Below are 17,744 nucleotides of genomic sequence, written 5' to 3' on the forward strand. Positions count from 1 at the left end.
TAAAGGAAATCTGGGCACAGGATCTAAGTAAAGTAAGAGAGCGGATGACAAAATTTATAGATGACACTATGAGAGAAACAGCTGAGCCATTCCTGTTTGTGGATGAGGTTAGTGAATGATTCCCTTTCCCATTGGTGGGAATGTTGTTTTTAACTCTCTTAAGATGACTTTTCAATTACATTTACTCAAAGGATTTCAGTACACGGTTCACTTAATGACATAGAACTTCTGTTGGTGCAGACTGTCTTGTCTGTATCTTAGTACTGACTGGTACTTCTCTTCCTTCTCTCATTGCCTCCTGCTTTTCTTGAGGCCTGATTTATCATGGCTTGCTAATACTTTCCATAGAGAAATAGTGAGGCGAAGGAGAGAAGGAAACTTACCCATGTCAGGGAAACTTGTCACCTGCTTAAATGCTGTGATTGGGAGAAGAGAATGAAATCATTGGTGAAATTGGGACTTGCTGACCTCTCTGACCACTTATGATTCTCACTGACATTCGGTCTCTACATTCGCTGACTTTTATTTTTCTTGTTTTTTAGTTCCTCACTTACTTGTTTTCAAAAGAAAACAGCATTTGGGATGATAAATATGACTCTGTTGATATGCAAGACATGAATAACCCCTTGTCTCATTACTGGATTTCTTCCTCTCATAACACGTAAGTTTTGTGATAGCTCAGCATGCAGCAATATTAATAACAAGTGTGTAAAATCAAGAAATTTTTGAGGGCATTTAATCTACAAGTGAGGTAATGTAGGCTGAAATTTCTCCAATTAGAATCTAAAAATTTTCCCCGGGGCTGGGGCTGGTGGTGTAAGATATCAGACATTTTCCAAATAACGCTTAAGTATTCTCTCTTCTTGCATTAAAAGAATTAGGAAGTTGATATGTATGCTATGTACATGTAGATCACCCCCCAGCAGTATCACAGAAATGAAAATGAAGTTATGAGGGATAGTTATAAAGTAAAATAGTGATTTCCAATTCTTAGGATCATAGAAATATGGGAAATTCTGGATTAGGGTTTCTACCTTTCCTGCTTGTTTGGGCTATTTTCTGAGTTGCCTGATTTTTTATGAGCTTGCTTTACTCCACACAGGATTTCTCACCTTGCATGGAGGCTTATCACGACAAAAATTTAAACTAACCTAACCAAAGAGGTTTGTAGATCCCAGGGTGGTTGGTGTAGAAATTTGTTTCTATAACAGAAAGACTCAAGGCTGTTGTTAAGGATGCTGGACCCAGTCCTTTATATTGCCCATTTCATCTGGCCCCATGGTCATGCTCAGCCTTCTAGAGTGAGCTGGAAAACTTCCTGGACTAGGAATTAGGAAACCTGGGTTCTGGTCTAGGCTCTGCTCCTAACTTACTCACTTTGTGACCTTGGACAAGTCTCCTCCCCACTTTGGAGTTAGATGATTACACTTAACACCATGAGCTCTAAGGTTCCTTCTAGCTTGAATGCTCTCTGGTTCTCTGTCAGGGTTGTACCTTACTTCCAAATATCACAGCCTGTGGTACTCAGTGTCCTTGTGGGTGCTAGAGTAAATCTTTTGCTTTAAGATTTTTATAAAGGATCCTGAGGACCCTGTCATAGAAATGAAAATCAATGCATGGCTTCCATGAACTTAGTCTATCTGGCCTTATTAGCCTTTCTAAGATCTTAGGCCTGTAAGGATTTATACTGGGGCTAGTGGTGTTAATGAAGGTTCAGGCACCTTATTTTACTCCCAGCAACCTTCCTAGGAGGAGGCCTTATTGGGGGAAAAAAGATTTGTAGGTGGTCTCAGTCTGTATTTTTAAAAGGAAGTTTTGATAGTGGTGAGATCTGTATTCATTCATTCATTCATCCATTTATTCATTCATTCATTCATTCATTCATTGCAATAGTGGTGAGATCTAAAGATTTGGGTTTGGGAGTCAAACTTCCACATAAAACTGCTTATGTGACTGGTCGAACTTCCATCTACTCTAGGAATATCTTGGAGTTTTTCAGAACCTTTTTGATGACAGTTGATGCATCTTCTCAGCCACTTCTTTGTGATCACAGATATCACTGCCTTGTACGTGTCTTCTTTCCCAGCTCGCCTCCCTCCTCCCTGGCTCTCAGCCTCGGAAGGGGGAGCATTAGGAATTTGGGAGGTAGCAGATCTGGGTTCCACTCCCAGCTCAGCCATTAATTCTCTATGGGACCTTGGTCACTTAGTTACCTAAGATCATTGTTCTAGACCCAGAAGGGACCTTAGAGGCCATCTAGTGCAAATCCTTCATTGTAGAGGTGAGGAAATAGAGGCCTGGAAAGGTGAAGTGAATTACTTGTCCAAGAACATGCAAGGTAGGAAGTGGCAGGACCAGGATTTGATCTCAGGTCCTTTGATTCCAAACCTAGGACTCATCCTGCTTACTGCTTTCCTTTTCTGGGCCTTGGTTTCTACATCTGTAAAGTGAAAGGTTTGGACTAGATGGGCTTTGAGGGCTTTTCGGCTCGAAATCTATGATCCTATGGTCTTAAACTTGGAAGGGTCTTTCTCTACTTCTAGAAATGTAGGTGAGACTTGTCTCCCTTTAACTCTCCTTCAGGTTCCTGAGGCTTGGACTCACGGTGATCTCATAAAATACTAGATGGAATGATTTGCCTTAAACTATTCTGAAGAGTAGGTGATTGTCCCAAAAGATTGTATTGCACTCCTCCTGCCATCTCAGTTGGTCAACATGTGACACTGGTCTGTCCTCTTGTGAATATCATTCTACTGGGCAAATATTCTTTAAACTCCTATTATGTCAAAAACACTATCTTAGGTACTGATCATGAAGGAGGATAGCAAATATAGTATAGAGGGCTTTATAAAAGCCCTTCGTACGTTATTCTCATTTGATCCTTACAACAACCTTGTGGAATAGATACCATTATTATTCATGTTTTATAGATGGGGAAACTGAGACTGACAGAGGTTACGTGATTTGCCCAGAGTCACATAATTACTAAGTGTCTGTGGCAGAATTTGATCTCAAATATTCCTGACTCCAGGTCCAGTGCTCTATCTATGGGGTCGCCTACCTGCCAAACATCTCAGGCCAAGGTGATCCAGTTTTGGAAACATTGTGAAGTTACTCTACTTCAGGGGGGTCAGGTTGGTGATGGTGTAGTGGTGGGTCAGTTTCCTTCTCTGTAAAATTATGGCTTTGTACTCTGAGTTCCAGTGCTAAATCTTACAATTCTTTGACAACCCCAGTGTTCTACAGAATGACTATTTCAAAAGGCAAAGGCACTATAAGAGGCAGACAGGCCCATGTAGCTATTCTGTGGTCTTTCTTTTTCCTTTATCCTTCCTTTCCCTCTCATTTTAAGTGTATATGTTTCTTAACCCATTTCTAAATCAACATAGTGCAACTATGATTGATTGTCATGGTGGTTAGCTCATAGCTACTGTGAGTTGTGAGCAAGGTTGTTACCTGTGCTTCATTTCTGAAACTTATGAGTATATGGGTGGGTTGCTTGACTATGAGGTAGATTTATAGGATGTCTGGCTCTCTTCCTGTCATATAACAGGGGCCAAATAGTCCTGGGCAGAGTCTGGCCTCTTATTCCCATGTTTGACAGTTACTTTACTCTAGCATTATATAATGATATTGATCATAATTATGATGATGACAATGGCAATAATGATAGCTAGCATTTACATAGTGCCTTATTTGCAAAGTGCTTTACAAATATTATCTTGTTTGATCCTCATGGCAACCCTGGGAAGTAGATGGTATTATCATCATCCCCATTTTGCAAATGAGGAAACTGAGGAAAATGGAGAGGTTAAGCAATTTTTTCCAGTGTTATACAGATAGTAAGTATCTATTGTGGGATTTGAACTTAGGTCTTCCAGACTCCTAGTAGATCACTGTGTACCTCAAAATCAGTTTCCCTTCTACCTGGTAAACAGTGTCAGCATCTGAACTAAAAGAAACAAACTTGTCCAAGTTTATGGAATCTTTTTGGTGTGAATGAGTTTATTGGACTCCAATTTTAATTGTGAAATAGAGAGCTATTTCTGGTTCTGAAGGCAAGATGGGAAAATTGATGTCAGAAACTCTAATGTTCAGAAGATTCTAATGATATTATCTTGTGACCTCTTTGACAAAGCTGGCTTTCCTCTGTTCATTCAGGTACCTCACTGGGGACCAACTTCGAAGTGAATCTTCTACTGAATCATACATTCGATGTCTTCGAATGGGTTGCCGGTGTATAGAGTGTAAGTTATGGAAAAAGGCAGTTCACTCAAGTAGATGCTTATTCACTCAATCAGTATTTATTGAGCATCTACCATGTGTAATTTCTGGTGCTCAACGTGATGGGACATACAAACATTATTTATTGATATTATTTTAAGGCTAATAATACATAGCCCCTACTTTCAGGGAGCTCACTCAATCTCTTAGGCTTTTTAGAATTCTTCCTTAGTAAACTTTTCCTGCAGAGAGGATCTTTCTGAAGGAGGAAGAAATGCTCCTTGCAATTCCTTTGTATAGTATTTTTTTGGGAAGTCAGATTCTTGCCCCGTTTTTAATGAATGCTGAGGAATTACATAGGTCACTTTTCTGCCACTGTAAATTGGGGCACTTTGGTGTATCTTTAGGGAATCTTTGATACATCCCCTTTGACAGATTTTGACTTGAGACAGAGAATGTTGACTGTGGGAGAGAGAGGAGGCAGGATGCCTAATGTTGAGGTTTGTTCTTATACACATGTGTGTATATAAAAATAAACATAGTTAGGGGGAACAAATGAATAATGTTCCTTCTTTCTCTCCTGTGGTATCGCAATGGACTCATGGTGTGTATAGACTGAAAAAAGTTTGGGGAGCATGGAATTTGGCATGAAGTTGCCCATGCAATCAAGTTTGGAGAAGACTTCTTGTTTCTGTTCAATTCACTGATAGAATTGGTCAGGGACTATTGAAACCTTTAAAAAGGCAAGAATTTCTTCTTGGACAAATTTCCCAATTCTTTTTATTATCACTTCATTAAACATCAGGCATTTAAAAAATCCATCCCACTAAACAGCAAAATATAAACACCTTTCTCCAATGTAATTGTCCTACCTGAAAGTCAAGGATATACTGACACTGTGGTGATTCCTTTGTGGGTCAACTGTGGGATTTCTACCTTGCATATCTGATCACATGTAGGTTAAAAACTCATGTGCCTACCAGGGTAAAATGATATATTTTCTTCCCACAGTGGATTGCTGGGATGGGCCTGATGGGAAGCCAATCATCTATCACGGTTGGACACGGACGACAAAAATCAAGTTTGACGATGTGGTGCAGGCCATCAGAGACCATGCTTTTGTCTCCTCACAGTAGGCTTGAAGTTTTTGTAGGTTTGGCCTGGGAGAGGGGGTGCCATTTGGAAGAGGAGAGAGCTCAAGTGTAGCCAGATGTTTACGAAGGCATCTGTACTTTTCTTAGTTTTCCTTCAGTATCTCCATGTCTTGGTGATTACATGTAAAGGAGACTTCCTTTTCTAGAGGACCTTAAGTCTTCTAAAGCATTTTCTTCACGAAAACTCTGTGAGAGTTAGTGAAGGGAGGGAGATGGGATATCTGGATAAGGCTGGGACTGAGAGTTTTTGGATCAGAAGCAATTTTGTATTTATCATAGTTTATCCTTCCCCACTACCACATGCCCATCCAAGCTCTGCCTTCAGAACCTAGACCTTTTTCAAAGCTACTCATCCAAAAGCCCCACTGTGACTCTCAGGCCTGCATTCCCCTTCATTCTGGTTTATGGGAGTATTTATACTAATGGGAACCAAAGTATGTCTACAGCAGTAAAATATTTACAGCGAATATTTAAAATACCTATACTCACTGTGCCCTAGCATAGGAGCCACAAAAGACCAAACTGTTTTCACTCAACCTTTGATTCCATAAGAGAAAGCCTGCTGACCAGAGCCCCTTCTGTGTCAGACTCTTTTCTTTCTTTGTATTTTACCTGTTGGTGGTCTCACTCATACCCATGGGGTTTAGTGACCTTTTTTTCAGATGAATACCAGATCCATATATTCAGTCCAAATCTCTTGCCTAAGCCCCATTTTCGGCATTGGGTCCCAAGAGCTTATCCCTTGTTAAACCTCTTCCAAGGCAATAAGGGCAGCTAGGTGGTGCAGTGGATAGGGTGCCAGGTCTGGTGTCAGGAAGACTCATCTTTCTGAGTACAAATCTAGCCTTAGACACTTATTATCTGTGTGACTCTGGGTAAATCAGTCTCCATCATCTGTAAAATGAGCTGGAGAAGGAAACGGCAAATCACTCTGGTGTCTTTGCCAAGATAATGCCAATGGAGTCACAGAGTTGGACACAACTAAATCGACAACAACAACAACAACAACAACAATAAAAAGCAATGTCAAAGTTTACATCTAGTGGCCATATTTTCTAACCAGACTGGGAGCCCTAGCAGAGGTCCCAGCAAACTGCTGTCTTTATCCCAGATGGTGTGTTGTATATCCTATGAGCTTCTTCTCCTAATTAGCTAAATGAGAGATGACAACTACCCAGAATTTTCAGGACAGGCCACAAGGACTCTTGAAGACTTCTCCTGTTTTCTCTCTTCCTTTTGTGGAAGGGAACCAAGTATTCTGTGCTCTTTGTTCTCTGTTCCTTCCCTAGGTTCCCAGTGATCCTCTCCATTGAAGAGCATTGCTGTGTGGAGCAGCAACGCCATATAGCCAGGGTGTTTAAGGAAGTGTTTGGGGACCTCCTCCTTACAAAGCCCACCGAAGCCAGTGCCGACCAGCTGCCATCCCCTGCCCAGCTGAAAGAAAAGATCATCATCAAGGTATGTCTCACTAGTATTTGGTGTCCCTTAGTGAATGAAGAAACTTTGGATTAAGAACCTGTGGATCTCCAAGGTCCCTCCCAGCTTGAACATTCTGTGATTCACACAAGAGGCTTATCAGGCTGCAGATCTCTACCCATGAGATCCTAGATTCATTGAAATAGCAAAGAAACAATCAGGGTGCATTATCATGAAGGAGGAGGACTAGATTTGATGGTCATTTTTTCAGTCCTTATCCTTTTTGACTTCTGTAGGATTTGACATCATTGGATCATTGCCTCCTCCGGGATACTCTCTCCTCCTTAGCTTTTTATGACATCGCTGTTTGCCGTTTTATCTCTTATCTTTCTGGCTTTTTTTGTCTCAGAGTTCTTTATTGGATCATCATCCATGGCCTGCTTCCTATCAGTGTCCTCCAAAGCCCTGTCCTGGTTTAAGAATCTTTTTTTTCCCCTTGCATTTTCTCCCTTGATGACCTCATCATTTTTACAGACTCATTTATCATCTCTATACAAATAAATCCAAGATCACCTTATCCAGCTCTAGTTCCTCTTTAAACCCCAGTCCTATATTGCTTATGGATATATTGGATATTTTGATCTGGATGTTACAGAGGCATCTTAAACTCAACATGACTCAAACAGACCTCATTATCTTTCCCCCAAAATTCATCCTTCTTTGACTCAAAGAGTAGCCATTAATGGGTCAGTGTCATGCAGACTCACATATCCAATCAGTGAGTCACAACATCTTGCCTTTATCCCTTTGTCTCCACTAACATGGTCACTAACCTAGTTCAGGTCCTCATTACCCCTTTCCTGGATTATTGGAGTTGCCTCATAATTGATCTTCCTGTTTCTAGTCTGCCTCCTCTGAACCATCTTCTCCACAGCTACCAAATGAAAATTCCTAAAACACAGGCCTGAGTATACCATTTCCCTGCACAATAACTACCTGTGGCTTCCTGTTGCCTCAAGGATCAATGAAATGTTTGGCATTTAAAACCGTTCACAGTCTGGTTCCAACTATCTTTCCAGACAGTTTTCATATTGTTTTCCCTCAGACACACTATATTCCAGCCCAGTTGGCTTATTTACTCTTATTCACTCTTCTTTTTATACAATATTTCATCTCCTACTTCTGTACTTTTGCTTAGTTTGTTCTTCATGCCTAGAAAGTATTATTTCTTCACTTTTGCCTCTTAGATTGCTTAACTTTTTTTCAGCTCAAGGGCTACCTCCTCCATGAGGCCTTTTGTATGAACTTATCTGTGAAAATGTTGTTTCCTCCCATTAGAATATAAGCTCCTTGAATGCAGGAACTATTTCCTTGGCACCTAGCATGTTGTTTGGTACATAGCAGGCACTTGATACAGTGTTTATTGGATGAAGCAAATGAGTGACTACATGGCAAGGACCTCTTCTTGGACAAACTTCCTAAATCTTTACATTATGGCTTCATTAAATGTCACAGATGGTCACTGATGTCCTTTTTAGCTCTGAAATTTGAAGCGTGATTATACATCATAATTCCATTCCCCAAAAGGTGATGGAAAGGGAACTATGATTCTGGACCTGAATTCCAATTAAAAAAACAGAAGTGGTTATTGAAATAGGATAGGCCCTTTGGGAGGCATGACCATTTCATCTTAGATTTTATTCCATCAAAAGAGAGAATAGCCAGGCACCATCTGACAGAATATGAAAAGCTGACATTTATCTACTGCTTTGAGATTTGTAAAGTACTTTAAATACATTATTTCATTTAATATTTCTGGTGAATCTATGAGATAGGTCTTGAGAGTATCATTATCCCCATTTTACGGATGGGAAAAAATGAGTCAAGGTTAAGTGACATTTTAGCTATGGTCACATGGCTAATAACTGTCAGAGTTAGGCTATGAAACCAAATCTTTTCTAATTTCAAGTTCACTGCTTTTTCTGCTGGACCATAGTGTGTGTGTGTGTGTGTGTGTGTGTGTGTGTGTGTGTGTGTATATATATATATATGTGTGTGTGTGTGTGTGTGTGTGTGTGTGTGTGTGTATACATATATATACATACACACAGACACACACACACACACATTCTAAAATTTGTGAAAGTAGATTTCAGAAGTCTAGGGAAAAGACAGGCAAAATCCTAAAGTATTCTTCTTGTTCTCTTCCTCCTTTTCTTCCTCCTTATCCTCCTTCCCTTTCATTGGCATAAGGAACCTTTGGCAAGGAAATTCTTTCAATCAGTGCAGATCTGTATCTGCTCTGTTACCTATTGTCTTAGAGAGTTGCTTGGGATCCAAGAGTCGCATAGGGTCACACAACTAGGAAGTGTTTTAGGCTAGACCTTTAGCCCAGGTCTTCCTGACTTTGGGACTGACTTCTCTCTCTCTAGTATGCCATGTTGCCCTTTGGGTAGGTAGGCTCCCGTACCTAAAATTCTTTTTTGTTCTTTTTTTTAAAAAAGTAAGTTTTTACTGACATCTTTGCTTTTAGCATTGCTTGGATTTTCTCCTTGGTTCTTCCTCCTCTGAGAGTATCATCCTTTATAATAAATAATTTTTCATGAAAAAGAGAAAGATAAGAAAAAATTCAGTGAATTTGATCAATACATCAAAAAAACACAACCCCCACAAAAACCAAAAAACAAACCAAGTCCTTGATGTCATATACAGTGTTGTATACCTGCAGCTAAAATGCCCCAAGGTACCTACCTTGGGCCTAGGTAGGCATGGGCTCTTGCACTCGCTTTCTCTCTCTCTCAACCTCTAAACTCTCAAGAATGAAATTGTAAAGACTCCAAAAGAAACAATTCCAGTAAGGAAAAAGGAGAGCTATCTAAAAGACACTGATGTACATGCACGGGTAACACATTGACCAATTTAGATTTAAAACTCAGATTAAAAAAGATAGAAGATGGTAACAAGGACAGTGAGGGAAGATAAAAGTGGCTTAGTCTTGTAAGAATAGCATCAGGAGCATTAAAGCTCAGAGTGAACTAAGGCTGACAAAGAATGTCAGATAAGGGGAAAAGGGTTTTTAAAGCAATTTTAGGGGGAAGAAGGTCAAATAAGAGATATGGACAAAGGTAGATCAATCAGACAAGCAACAGGCATTTACTAAGCACCTACAATGCCAAATTTTGTACTGGGTACTTGAAACAATAGAAAGACAAAAGTGGAACAGAGCCTGCCCTTAAGGAACTTATGTTCTGTTGGGGGAAAACTACACATAAAGACATAAATGACTATACAAACAGCTTGGGGGGGGTGGTGGGCAATGCAGGAATCTAGGAGGTGGATAGCACAGTGATAAGAGAAAAAGCAGAACCATTCAATTGCTATGTTGCTTCTGTTTTCTTTACTAAGGAAAATGATCCTTGGATTGAACAGGAGTACATAAAAACGGTTACTAGGAGGTTGAATACCAAAATATAAAGAAATAGAGAGCATCTTGTAGTTTTCTATGAGTTTGTCACCAGGGAAGAGGAACTACATCCCAGTGTGTTGAAACATATTACTAAAGGAATGGATTAAGCTACATGAAAAAATTCTCTGAATCATTAATAATTGAAAAAGTGTAAATTAAGCATACCTGAGGTTCTACTTCATATGTATCAGACTGGCAAAGATGACAAGAAAGGGAGATGATAATCGTTGGAAGGATTGTGAGATAACAGGCACACTAATGCACTATTGGTAGAGTCATGAATCAGTCCAGGTATTCTGGAAAATAATTCCTATTGGAATTAAACCCCGCCCCCATATCACTAAATTGTGACCCAGCAATACCACTACTAGACCTATGTACTGAATATTTCAGTGAAAGAACAAAAAAAATCATATGTACAAAATATATATAGCAGCTCTTTTTGAGTTGGTAAATGACTGGGAATTAAGGAGGTGTCCAATTGGGGAATGACTAAACAAATTATGGTATATGAATATAGTGGAATATTATTGAGCTATAAGAAACGATAAAAGAGATTGTTTGGGAGAAACAATTTTCAAAAATTGGTGTGGATTGAAGTAAGCAAAACCAGGAGAACAATTTATAGAATAAATCAGTACATATTTATTAAACACCTAGTATGTGCCAGGCACTGGGGATATAAGTACAAAGAGTGACACAAATCTCTATTTTCAGCAAACTTACAATCTAATGGGAGAGCGTACAATAAGTACATATAAAAATATGTGCAGCATAAATAGGAAGTTTCTCTGTATATCTAAATATATATATATATATATCTGTCATATATATTTATAGAAATATATATCTAGATAGATATCTATGCATATATAGATATTTATAACTATGTATATGGAGATATCTCCTGTCTGTCTGTCTATATATCTATCTAGTTGCTGTTTAGTTATGTCTGACCCTTCATGATCCCATGGACTATGCTGTCTGTGGGGCTTTCTTGGCAAAGATACTGGAGTGGTTTGCCATTTCTTTCTTCAGTAGAGTAAAGCAAACAGAGGCTAAGTGACTTGTTCCGTGTCACACAGTAAATATCTGAGGCTGAATTTGATCTCAGGTCCTCTTGATTCCAGTCCTAGCATGCTATCCATTGAATCACCCAGCTGCCTCATAGGCAAATGGGGTCAAATGACTTGCCCAAGATCACACAACTAGTAAGTGATTGAGGCTGGACTTGAACTCAAGAATAGTAGAGTAGGCTATGGGACTTAAAGAGGTTGGAGAAATGGAGAGGGGAGTTTGAGGGAACAGCTATATGGCTATTAAAGTTCCCTAGTATAAAGACAGAAGTTGGAGAGGAGAGGAAGATGGCAAATGAGGTGCTGAAGACCTTTAGAAAGGAAAAATACTTCCTTTGAGGGATAGTATACTGAAGCTGCCATGATTTTAATTGGGCAGACTTCAAAGAGGAGCTGTTACTGAGTGAAAGAAGCAAGGAGAGAATCTGGAAGTGACAGTAAGGAGTAAGGAGTGTTTTGATTCCCCTTCCAAAACCAGTATGACTACATGTATTTAAAAAGGGACTGGTTTGTAAACATCAATAAAAAGAAATTTTGATCACTAAGAATCAGCTTTACTTCATCAAGAATAGCTTGTGCCAAACTAGCCTCACTTCCTGTTTTTAAACAGGGTTGATAGACTGGTGGATAAGGATAATGCTGTATCTCTAGTTTATCTGTACTTTCAGCAGTATCAAAGACAAAATCTATCTTGCTTTTCTTGTGGACCAGATAAAGAGATGGGAACAGTGGTTTCAGAACTGGTTGGTTGATTGGATGCAGAGTAGCCAGTAACAAATAAGCTTCAGCTTGGAAGGAGAACGTCAGTTAGGGGTATTTCCTTGGCTCTGAGTAGTTTATAGTTTTTTTGTCAGTGAGTCAAATTAAGGCATAGAAACCATGCTTATTCAGTTTGTAGATGAAACGAAGCTGGGAAAAATAGTTAATATGCTGGATAATTATAGTATTTATGTAGCCTTTTAAGATTTGCAAAATGCTTTGTTTACTTTATCTCATTTGATTCTCACAATGATTTTGTGAGGCAGGTGCTATTATTATCTTCATTTTACAGTTGAGGAGACTAAGGCTGAGAGGTTAAGGGACAGAGTCATTCTGCTAGTGAATGTCTAATGCATGACTTGAACTCAGATCTTCCTGATCCCAGGTTTAGCACTCCATTCACTGTACCATCTAGCTGTCTTATGAGAAGATGACAGAATATCCAGGGTCCAAAAAGATCTAGTCATATTAGACCCATGGACTGCATATAGCATATTGTTCCTCCCAGAGTCTAACTGGGAGGAGCATGATAGTAGTGAGATAAAATTTAACCTAGATAAATGTAAGCCTTATGTTTAGATTTAAAAAATAACTTTATATATGCAAGTTGTCTAAGGCTGTTAGATAGAAGTTCACCTGAAAAGGACCTTGGTGTTTGAGTGGATTGCTGGATAATGTAAGTTAATGGTGTGTCTTAGCATCCAAAAAAGATAATGTAATCCTAGGATGCATTAAAAGTAGTACAGTAGGAGCAGCTAGGTGGCACAGTGGATAAAGCACTGGCCCTGGATTCAGGAGGACCTAAGTTCAAATCCGGCCTCAGACACTTGACACTTACTAGCTGTGTGACCCTGGGAAAGTCACTTAACCCCAATTGCCTCACAAAAAAAAAGCAGTACTATATCCTGGGCTAGGGAGATAATGGTCCTGGTGTATCCTACCTACACTGGTCTCTTCACATGTAGAGTACTGTATTCAATATGTGTTACTATTTTCCTTTGTTTTTTGTTTTTATGTTGTTCCATGTGTGTATGTTGTAGGATGGGGAGGGGGTTCGTTTGGTGGTCTTCCCAAGCATTTTGTATGCTCCCCTTGGGCAATGGAGACTCAAGAGTCTTTTGTTCTTTTTGTATCCCTCTTAGCATCCTCTGCATTTGGCAACTTGATAGTAATTGTTTATTTACTGGCTGATAGGGAAGAGAGGTTCCAAGGGAGAAACCTTCAGTGTATTTCATTTTAGCACAAGAAACTGGGTCCCAGAGGAGATGTGGACATCAACATTGAAGACAAGAAAGAGGAAAAAAAGCAGCAAGGAGAATTGTACATGTGGGACACCATTGATCAGGTAAGACCCAGTCATGCAAGTCTGAATGCCGCTTCCCATGGTGCTGAAAATGTTATTGGCAGGCACAAGCAGGAGGGCTTTGAGACTAAAAGAACGTATGGGATACCATTGATCAGGTATGGCCTGTGTTGTGCAAGTCTGAATGGTGCTCCCCATGGTGTAGAAAATGTTATTGGCAGGCCCAAGCAGGAGGGCTTTAGAAGAAAAAGAAATGAAATAAAACCTCCCCTCCTTTTTCATAACTATGCATTGTTTTCATTATGGCTGTTAGAAACCTGAAGGAAGAGCAGAAGTCTGAGAGGTGTGCAGTCACAAAATGCAGGGCATGGGTATCCCATCTGGATGCTGGCAGCATCTGGAGAAAAGGATCATGCCCATGGTAGAGTCAAAACAGGAGGGAATGAGCTAATTAGCATGGGGAAATGAGATTGCTTGCTTCTGGAGCCACAATGATTTTAAGAAAAAAATTGTGGATGATATTTTTGAGTGAGCTGTGTCCAAGAATGAGGCTCCCAGCTGCTGTTGCCATTCTGGTTTGGGCTTCTCACTTAAGAAGGCTAACTAACTCTGGTCTTGTGTTGTAGAAGTGGTATCGCCACTATTGTGCCATAGCAGATGAGAAGCTCTCCTTCAGTGATGTTATAGAGCAGAATACGGAAGAGGATTCATCAAAGGTACGGGAGATGGGCTGGTTTTCTTACAAACCTGATTAAGGAAGGGGGCCTTCCTTCCCAGTTCTCTCTTCACCCCCTCTTCATTCTGTCTGGGCAGTTTGGTGACACAGTGGATAGAGCCCTGGGCTTAGAGTCAGGAAGACCTGATTTCAAATCTGGCCTTAGGAACTTATTAATTGTGTGACCCTGGGCAAGTCACTTAATCTTTGTTTGCCTTAATTGCCTCATCTGTGGCACCTACCTCCTAGGGTTGTTGTGGAGGTCAGATGAGATAATAATTGTGGGTTTTAAAATATTTATTTATTTGTTCATTCATTTGTTCATTCATTCATTCATTCATTCATTTATGGGGCGGTGAGGGTTAAGTGACTTGCCCAGGGTCACACAGCTAGTAAGTGTCAAGGGACTGAGGCTGGATTTGAACTCAGGTCCTCCTGAATTTGGGGCTGGTGCTTTATCCACTGCGCCACCTAGCTGCCCTGAAATAATAGTTGTAAGGCACTTGGCACAGTGCCTGTTATATAATAAGCAGTATACAAATGTTAGCTATTATCCTTATTCTTATTATTTCTGTGTTCCTTGAGGGCAGTAAAGATAGACTTCCGAGTGTCAGAGGAGCCCAATATCACAAAGGGTGGACGGGGAAGGTCTGAGTCACTTCTGTGTCACTAAAGAGACCCAACAGCAGTTAGGTAGACAATATCACTGCCCTTGTTTTTCTTTCCTACTTTACCACCTTTTCAAGCAAAACCAGAAATTCTTGTTATAGTTGAGGCCTGAATAGCCTTTCTTCTGTTTTGCCGGACTTCCCATTTTTGTCACTAGGTGGGGGTGTCCTCATGCTGAATTTAAAATTTCTTATGCTGGCTATTGTAGTCTCAGCTCTTCCCAGCTCGGAGAACTGTGGTAGCAGAGCTGCTGTTTATGCCCCAGGTTTTTGTTCCATGAGCTTCCAACCCCAAAACAAGGGACTTTACTATGTACTACAGGAGAGCCCCAAGGTCCTTTTCATTCAGGCAGAACTCCAACCATGTGCTCAGATGGGATTCAGCCGGGAGCCTGGTAGAGTGAGCACAGCTTGCATTTGTTGATTTACTTTAATTCTAATTGAAAATGGTATATTGAGTCAAGAGATAACAGGTAGCAATAGCTCTGGGGGAGAGGTTGGCTTGTTTGGCTACCGGCTGTATTCCTAGGGCCAAAGAGCACAGAGGAAGCAAAAGCAAACATATTTGTGTCCAGGCTGCATTGGCCACATGTAGCCCGAGGAAGGCAGCTGGGCCCCAGCCATTAGGTGACAGACAGGCTTAATAGGCATTTTGTTAACTTTAGATGACAAAGGGTGCCAAGCACGGCACCTTTCCAAGGTGACACTGTGGAGATGACCGCCATGTCTCATAAAAAGTTCTCTGGCCTGACAGCCACCATAACTTGACCTCCCTTTTTTATCTAGGATGTAGCACGCACTGACCTGCATTTTGGTGAGAAGTGGTTTCATAAGCGGATGGAGAAGAGGACATGTGCTGAGAAAGTGCTACAAGAATACTGTGCTGAAACCGGTGGCAAGGATGGAACTTTCTTAGTCCGTGAAAGTGAGACTTTCCCCAATGACTACACACTGTCCTTCTGGTAATTTCATTCATTTTTATTAATTTAGCTGGTATTCTTTGAACATTTTCTCTGTGCAGTGCCAAGCTTGAACCGGGCCTGCTAGGGGTAGAGAGATGAATAAGAGGTGCGTTCTGCTTTTCATGCATTTAAAATACAGTCGAATTTATTTTCCTTGGGAATCTGCATAATTTCAGGTCTATAATTATTCCGTAAGACAGAATGCATTGTATAGTGAATTGAGAGCTGGCTTCAGAGTTAGCAAGGACTTGGGTTCAAGTCCCACTCCTGTTGAATCAGGTGGGAGTTTTTATGTCCTGAAATGTTGGCTTTGGATCTGAGAGACAAGGCCTGATCTTCACAATAGAGATCTTATCCCTTTGCTTGGTAGATAAAATGACTAGGCCATCACCAGTTGTCTTGACTTACATCTTGCCACTCGACTCTGATAACTCTAGACAAGGATCCTGATGAACTCTGCACAGCCCTGCCTCACTTAAATCTGATTCATTTGTAAATCAAGACATCACCCTCCTGATGTCATTGGTCCTCTTTGAAAGCAAAGGACTAACAACAGCAGGTAAAATGAGTAGGTGGAAATGCTAGGACAGTTAACACAGGTATACTAGTGATCTTGTCTCTGCTAATCTGAATCCAGCTAGAAAGAAGGAACCCTAATTCATTCCTACATGTATTATTTTTTTCTTATTCATTCATTCATTTTAGGACCCAACCTGTGATATCATTGGTTTAGGGAATTCTCAGCAAGGAAACAGCCTCTTCCAAAGAAAGTTAGCACCTGCTATGCAACTTATATTGTAAGAGAGTTGTCAGTATACTTATATGTGGGTAGCTAGATACATACATACATATAGACATGCATCCACATACCTATGCAGTCAGGGTGCTTAACTTTATGTCATGGAGTCCCTTTGACAGTCTGGTAAAGCTGATGAGCCTGTTCTCAGAATATTATTTTTTAAATGCATAGAATAAAATATATATAGGAAGCAAATTATATTAAAATATAGTTATCAAAATAGTTTCAAAAGTTTTTAGACCCCAGGTTAAGAACTTTGAGCATATGTATATATTTATGTATGTATGTAGACACACATGTGTGTATTCTGTGTAAGTGTAGGTGTGGGCCAGCTAGGTGGCACAGTAGATAGAGCAGGACCTGGAGTCAGGAAGAACTGAGTTTAAATCTGGCTTCAGACACCTACTAGCTATGTGATCCTGGGCAAGTCACTTCACCCTGTTTGCCTCAGTTTCCTCATCTATAAAATGAGTTGGAGAAAGAAGTGGCAAGCCACTCTAGTATCTTTGTCAAGAAAACCCCAAATGAGGTTATGAAGAGTCAGACATGACTGAAATGACTGAACAACAATCGACATAGATGTGTGTATAGCTATATACATTCATACATACATTAGAAGCAGCATGGCATAGTAAACAGCATGCATTGAAATTAGGAAGATTGAGATTCAAATCCCATCTTGCTAGCTTTGTGACCCAGAGAAAGTTATTTAACCATGTATGTCTTAGCTAACTCCCTACTTAATCTGTTAAGTCCTAGAAGAATTGAAATTTGCTTTGGTGAAGAGAATTCCCACATCAGGAGTCTCCCCCAAGCTGATGAAATCACAGCCTTGTAGGTCCACTCAATCAATCAACAAGCATTTGTTTAAGCACTTATGTGCCAGGTACTCTTTCTCTTGGTGGGAGGGGGGTGGTCAACATGTACAAATAGATGTCTATACAGAAAATACAAATAAAGAACATAGGGACATAGGGACAAAGAGAGGTTGCAGTTGGAGGGGTCAGAAAAGGATGCTCGTACATGCGCACAAGAATACCACTTCCAGGAAGGGCTCAGAGCTTTGTTCTTTTACCTATTAAGTACCACACCTATATCTGTTTGGATAGAATGGATTCATTTGGATTCTTCTTGTTTACTTTTTTCAAAAGTAAGTTTTCCTCCTTAGATGGAAGGGTAGCCTTGAAAATGATGTGGCCTGA

General features: G+C 40.2%; 1 protein-coding gene across 1 annotated transcript in view; it reads left to right on the forward strand.

Moving 5' to 3' along the window:
- Nucleotides 1-17,744, forward strand: part of PLCG2 (phospholipase C gamma 2) — a 176,491-nt gene that overhangs the window by 117,736 nt on the left and 41,011 nt on the right. Inside the window, exons 10-17 of the mRNA XM_043987636.1 lie at nucleotides 6-107; nucleotides 543-661; nucleotides 4,162-4,247; nucleotides 5,236-5,356; nucleotides 6,668-6,836; nucleotides 13,336-13,440; nucleotides 14,025-14,114; nucleotides 15,568-15,743. Of these exons, the coding sequence (XP_043843571.1) occupies nucleotides 6-107; nucleotides 543-661; nucleotides 4,162-4,247; nucleotides 5,236-5,356; nucleotides 6,668-6,836; nucleotides 13,336-13,440; nucleotides 14,025-14,114; nucleotides 15,568-15,743 (968 nt within the window). The remainder of the gene's footprint in view (nucleotides 1-5; nucleotides 108-542; nucleotides 662-4,161; nucleotides 4,248-5,235; nucleotides 5,357-6,667; nucleotides 6,837-13,335; nucleotides 13,441-14,024; nucleotides 14,115-15,567; nucleotides 15,744-17,744) is intronic.

Source organism: Dromiciops gliroides, chromosome 2 (assembly GCF_019393635.1).
Source record: "Dromiciops gliroides isolate mDroGli1 chromosome 2, mDroGli1.pri, whole genome shotgun sequence".
NCBI lineage: Eukaryota > Metazoa > Chordata > Mammalia > Microbiotheria > Microbiotheriidae > Dromiciops > Dromiciops gliroides.